Below are 6000 nucleotides of genomic sequence, written 5' to 3'. Positions count from 1 at the left end.
GGAGAGAAAAAAATTGGAGGTAAATTAAACGTTGATTATTTTTCATAGATCAACAAAGGGAAATAGGAGCAATTGGACAAACGAACGGTACCTGGAATGCCTGATGTGGACTCGTCGCTTGTGTAGACTATGGTGGAGCGACTCGGCGAGAAACAATTGAACCACCAAAATCACCGAACGTCCGATCGATGGAGAGGAGCGGCCGCGGCGTGCGGAACTCAGAAGGCAAACCTCTCCTAGGTTTTTCTTGACCGGGTCTCGTAGCTGTTACGATTCGTTGGCGGTTTTTTTTTGGCGTGCCTAACTCAACCTTTCGTAGTTTTTTTTTTTTACTGGGTCTCGTAGGTTCTTGTTACGATCCCCTGTTTAGCATCGCATGGCTTGGAACAAAAACTATATGCGTTGCCCTCCCTCCCACCTCCGCGTATATAAGATTAAAAAAAGAATCCCGAGTGAACCCGCGCCTCCTCTTCTATGGACAACCGCACATATGGTTCGCCCCCTCCCCCAACTTCCCTTCGGCGCGCCGCCGCTGCGGCCTACGGGACTGAAATCCTCATCGGCGTGCCACGGCTGTGGACTGCAGGACTCAAATCCTCATTGGCGCTCCCCTATGCCTGCAGGCTGCAGCTCGTCAACTGTCTCGTTGCCCTGCTGGATCTCGCGACTGCAGTCTGGCCTGTCCATCAAGTCTACACTGTCATCTTCCTCCCATGGGAACCAGGTTCGAAGAGACCCCTCCTCTTCCTTCCACCTTCTTCAGATCAAGTTGTGGCGAGGAAAGGGATGGTGGTTGCCAGATCTGAAGATGGATGCTGGGCTGCCTTCTCATCGTTACCACGAATATTCCCCTCCAAACAATGCCCTCTCCTGGCACCACGATTCCTACTGAGGTATGATCCCCATCTCTCCTCTCTTCCCAAGAATATTAGAATCGATCTGTGTATTTTGGTGCACCAGCTTTATTTTCCTCAGGGAAGTTAAAACATTTTATTTTTCATTTGAGATCTGATTAGCCACGTTGGGAAATATCTGGACGTACTCACACTCCTTTCCCCTTGTTATTCTATATTTATCTAACAATAATTTCAGTACAAGTGATGCAGTTGATTTGTTCCAACCATGTAATGGACTAGGCATTAGAATGGATCTGCATAAAAGAACGAAATTTGACAGTAATGTTTTCACTTTGGTACAATTTGTAGTGTCCAGTTTAATTAAAGTAGAGACCAACAACTTCTGATTATGATAAAACTGAAAAGTGTTTTCTTGCAGCACCCATTGTTGACAATGTTCTTACATAAGAAAACCTGATGAAGACCTATTAGTTTCCTAACATAGTTAGACCGGTATAATTTTCTTACTGTATTTTCACAGGAATATAACTTCCGTATTATATTGTTGCTTCTTTGCATGAGCTATATCAGTTATTTACCTCGAGCATTATCCTTTCTAGGCAGAAGCACATATGAACCTTGTTATGAAGTATCAGTTACTTACCTCGAGCAGTATCAGTAGATGAAGCTTGTTATGTAGTGTCAGTTACTTGAGCAGTATCAGTAGCTTGTTATGCAAAAGGAACAATCAATGACTAGACTAAGGATCAAATTGAGGATTCAACTCTTTTCGTTTTTCACATGAACTTTTCGCTGAAGTACAAGATGGTAAGTTAAATTTTGTATTGACAATTTACTCTTTGCAGGTTTGTTTCTCTGTGTATTCTCAAGGAATATAGTGGACCTGACTATGAAGATGTGTATGCTGACTGAAGATGCGGTATCCCACATATTTCTACAGGACTGAAATATGATTCTCTTGTATAAACAATCTGGCCATAACTGAGTACTCCTAAATGGCTTGCAGATATGTGGTTTACCATTTATCCATTTGTGCACTGTCATGCTCATGGGAATTTCCTCAAGGTACTGAAGTTTAATTTTCATGTACACAATTAGGATATTTTCTGGAAATGAGACTATCCAGTAATCTCAGTCTCAGTGGTTTCTATTTTTTAAATAAGTTAAGTGACACAAGACCTTTATGTTGTGTTATGTGCAGATCACATGTATTTGCTAAAGTATTTTCTTCCTGTAGTATGAACGTGACTTCATATGGATGTTTGTTCAATAAAACAATTTTTGTCTCTGTCTGCTAACCAATTTTGCTTCTTTAAGTATTGTAGTAATGTTACTATTCAAATATGGAGATGTTCTAACAGTGACATATTCTAAAACTCTAATACTTACAAGAATGTACTCTATTTTCATGCAGGGTGACAGATCAAATAAAAATTTATAGCATAAAAAGGTCAAGTTTTTTTTAACATTTTCAAATCAGGGACAGTGCAGTTGGGAGGATGGACAGTGTGGAAAATTTTGTTGATTTCTTTCTTAATCAGATTGCATCTTATCAGTTACCTGGCACCTGGCTTTGTCTAGTCACATCACTTTGGACTAATATGATGAGGTAGGACCTATTTGAATTTTTATATGGGCACCATAGAATTGATTCTATATTTGTGCTGTTGCAGTCTCTAGATTTCAGCTTTTATCTTAAATTTCATAGCGTTCAAATTTTGTATGGTCTTTTTTGTAACCTATTCTGATTTTACTTCTTAAGTGTCATATTAAAATAATCCAACATTTATTTGTAGGTCAAGAAGATAAATGGATGGTCACATTAGTGGAATGCTAGAATAAACTGAAGGAAGGAGAAAGGAGGGCTGCTCGCATTCTAAGAGGGATCACTTTATGTTTTATATTTGACTCCCATAGGAACTTGTTCTCTGAACAGAAACTGTCATGAATGAATTATGTGGATGGTCCTCATTGTAAAGAAACAAATTCTTTGTGCTATATGGCAGAGTGTGCTTATTTTCTGTGACGGATGGTCTTGCATTTTTTATTAAATTGTACGATGGAGGTGGGTATAAAGCTCCTCAACGTCCTCTTTCTTGTCGCCACTGCCTGCAACGGTACTTGGACAAAAAGTGGAGGTGGAGAATCTAGTAGTGCTGGCCCGAGACTCGGGGGAGGAGCGCATGGCTCCACGGCACGCAGTAACAAATTAACAGCCTACTAGATATGCTACGTTGAATACTTGTGTTCTTATATGCATAACAACCGTTACAACAACTGCAGAAGGTGACTTAACATGACACGTGTATGGCGATGAAGTCTTAGAAAAGGGAGAATTAATACTAGCTAGAGCTTAACCTACCATGCAAAACTCTTGTCTGATAGACGCTTAACAACTGAAACCCCCGGCCCCATTTAAGAGCCTGGCTTCCCAACGCTTGCATACGATTTTTTCAAGGTTGTTGGCCTAAGCGCCTACTTGCGTGCAGCACTCATAGTTGAAGCATCCGTTACGTGGTTGAGCGGCGACTCTGCTTACCAAGCGCCCTCATTGGATCACTTGCAGCATGGCAAAACGGATCAGCAACTACGCATAAAGCGCCCTGCACTATACGTGGCCATTCGCTCCGTTGCTATAAAGGAAGGAAGGAGGGCACTTTCTAGAAATCATATTTGTCTCTCTTTGGTCTAGGATCACAAGAGCAAGTGGGTAGTCTTTCGTTTACCCTTGCATATGCTAGCACAATAGTAGGACCGAGGAAACTACAGCGCTGAGAGGAGACCGCTTACCAATGCAATGCACTAAGGGTATGTGTAGAATGCAAACGCTCTTAGAGAGAGAAGCGAATGACATATCATGAAGCGCCTATGTAATGGTACTCCTTCTGTCCATAAAAGAATGTAACTACGGGAGTTGTGCCAATGTCACACTCCAAAAATTTCGATTTTGGGTTGTGAATAGAAAACACTAAATAAATTAAATGATTTTATTATTTGGATAAAATTTCCAAGATTAGTTTAAGTTTGCACAAACTTAGTTACCGAAAAGTGTGAGTTTTCCAATTTTTCTGAATTAATTTGACGGGCGTTTGGATGATGTGATGTTTGACTGTGTTCTGAGCGAGTAAAGTTTTTAAAACACGTTTAGTAAGTCGTTTATCTTTCTTCGGCTTGTCTCCGTCTTTTCTGTAATCTTCTTGATCTTAATCTTTGCTTTGGAGTATCCCAAGGTGCTCTTCTTCTGCTCCAAATCACTCCTTTGAGTTCATCATACATCAACTTATCTCTACAAACTTTCCGTGGATTTTTCTGGAATTTGTTCCCACTTTTGTAGGAGCATAATCTAATTTTTAGATGCTCCATGATATCTTTTCATGAGCTCTAAATACTTTATTCAGGTTCCTTATGTTCTAAATTGTCTTTGCAAATTCTCCCCGAATTTTTGAAGCTTTCGGACTATTTTCCGCGGACTAAATACCAATTCTAAACTTTTCTGCAATTATTTTATTCACAAAATTATTTAATTCCGAAAATAATAGAATATCTCGTTTTTTTTACTCCAAACCCTACACCTATATATATGCTGGCCATCTCTCCGGCGAGCTTTTCCGGCCACCTCGAGTCACTCCGGCGAAAACCACCACCACCATGAGGTTCTGACTCGTTGTTCTCTATGCAGTAGTGTCCTCGTTTGTATCAATCCATCACCGTATGACCGTTTTCCTTTGTTGACCGTTTTCCGGTGACCACCTCCATGGACGTTCGCCTCTTCTTCGTTTTCGGTGGCCCCGGCACCTCCCTGCTGCAGCACTCCGCGCCACCACGGGCCGCGCGCTCCGACCCCGCCTCTCGATCCCTCCGTTCGCGCGTAGAGGAGCAAGCTGTTAGGAATAATCATGACTTGTTCATATTTGAGTATTTGCATTAGTTAGCATGCAGTTTGCTGAAAGGTGAGATGTGTTCTCGTGGAGGCATGAGCTAGTTGTTGGTGTGGGTCAGTTAATCATCTAGCTAGTTAGTTAGCACGTTGCATGTGTTAGTGGAGTGAGTCTTCAGGTTTGTTAGCTGCATGCATAAGTAGAGGAGCACGTTGGAGCGTAGCTCCCGGTCAGCTCGGAGGACGTCCGGTTCATGCGCATGAGTGAGTGGCTCATGCACGAGTGGAAGCCCGGGCCGTGTGGAGATCATGCGTGCGTGCGCGTGAGACCCGGTTTGAGGCTGTTGCTCGACGGTACGTGATTGAGTCTTTATAAGCATCATGTAAGCCTTTTCAGAAGTGTCAGTTTAATACAGAGAACAAGAAAAGGGCGTTCGTCGCCGCAAGAGTCTGTGTTCGCGCGTGTGTCCACTTCGAACTAGCTAGCTTCTCTGTGTGCTTCTTCTCTCTCGCGTGAGTTTGTGTGCTTGTGCGAGCTGCTGATCCTGGGCGGTTCCAACATTTGGTATCGGAGCCGGTGTATGTACTACGGTGGTTCCTTCAGTCCACCACGAGAGCCGCCGAAGAAGAAGCGCGTGATCCCACGCAGAGGTCCGACGGCAACGACGATGGCCGGTGGTGATGTGAAGGAAGGCACCAGCTCTCCGCGTACGGTCGTGGTGGAGCGCGGTTTTGGTGGCGTCGAGATCCCGAAGCTGACGAAGACGAACTACCGCGAGTGGGCACTTGAAGTGCAGTGCAACCTGGAGGGCATGGAGCTCTGGGATGCCGTGGAGGGCGGCAACGCCGAGCGCGGCAAGGATCGACGGGCACTGGCTGTCATTCTCCGCGGTGTGCCACCGGAGATGAAGTCTGGGCTCGTCGCGAAGAAGACGGTCAAGGAGGCTTGGGAGGCGATCAAGTCGCTGCGCGTGGGAGACACGCGTGTGCAGGAAGCCAAGGCGCAGCACCTCCTCAAGCAGTTCGAGAACGCGGCGTTCAAGGACGGCGAGGCGATCGACGACTTCGCCGTGAGGATCGGCTCCATTGCCGCGGAGCTGCGCGAGTTGGGCGAGGACATGGAGGACGAGCGCGTCGTCAAGAAGATGCTGCGGGTTGTGCCATCGAGGTTCAACCAAATTGCATGCTCCATCGAGATGTTCGCCGACTTCAAGAAGATGTCGCTGGAGGAACTCGTTGGCAGGCTGCGCGTGGCGGAGGAGCGTT

The 6000-nt window shown here is 44.6% G+C and overlaps 1 protein-coding gene across 2 annotated transcripts; it reads left to right on the top strand.

Annotated features, from left to right (window-relative positions):
- Positions 1-427: 427 nt before the first annotated feature.
- LOC136490187 (uncharacterized) lies at positions 428-2883 on the top strand. Of its 2 annotated transcripts, XM_066486664.1 has the most exons (5): positions 428-893; positions 1703-1776; positions 1864-1922; positions 2272-2466; positions 2654-2883. In XM_066486664.1, exons 1-2 carry the CDS (start codon positions 475-477, stop codon positions 1767-1769), a joined length of 486 nt encoding a protein of 161 aa, XP_066342761.1. In that variant the 5' UTR covers positions 428-474; the 3' UTR covers positions 1770-1776; positions 1864-1922; positions 2272-2466; positions 2654-2883. The 2 variants fall into 2 exon arrangements, with proteins under 2 accessions (XP_066342761.1, XP_066342760.1); XM_066486663.1 differs by having other exon boundaries at positions 430-893; positions 1703-1922.
- Positions 2884-6000: the final 3117 nt, after the last annotated feature.

This window comes from Miscanthus floridulus, chromosome 10, assembly GCF_019320115.1.
Source record: "Miscanthus floridulus cultivar M001 chromosome 10, ASM1932011v1, whole genome shotgun sequence".
NCBI classification, from domain to species: Eukaryota; Viridiplantae; Streptophyta; class Magnoliopsida; order Poales; family Poaceae; genus Miscanthus; species Miscanthus floridulus.
Note: the sequence above shows the minus strand (reverse complement) of the source record. Positions and strands in the feature narration are given on the sequence as shown.

Bases quoted from the DNA above. Each gene is read 5' to 3' on its own strand.
- LOC136490187 (XM_066486664.1), top strand. From the start codon at position 475: ATGGACAACCGCACATATGGTTCGCCCCCTCCCCCAACTTCCCTTCGG. The intron at 894-1,702 runs GTATGATCCCCA...TACTCTTTGCAG, and splicing joins GCACCACGATTCCTACTGAG to GTTTGTTTCTCTGTGTATTC.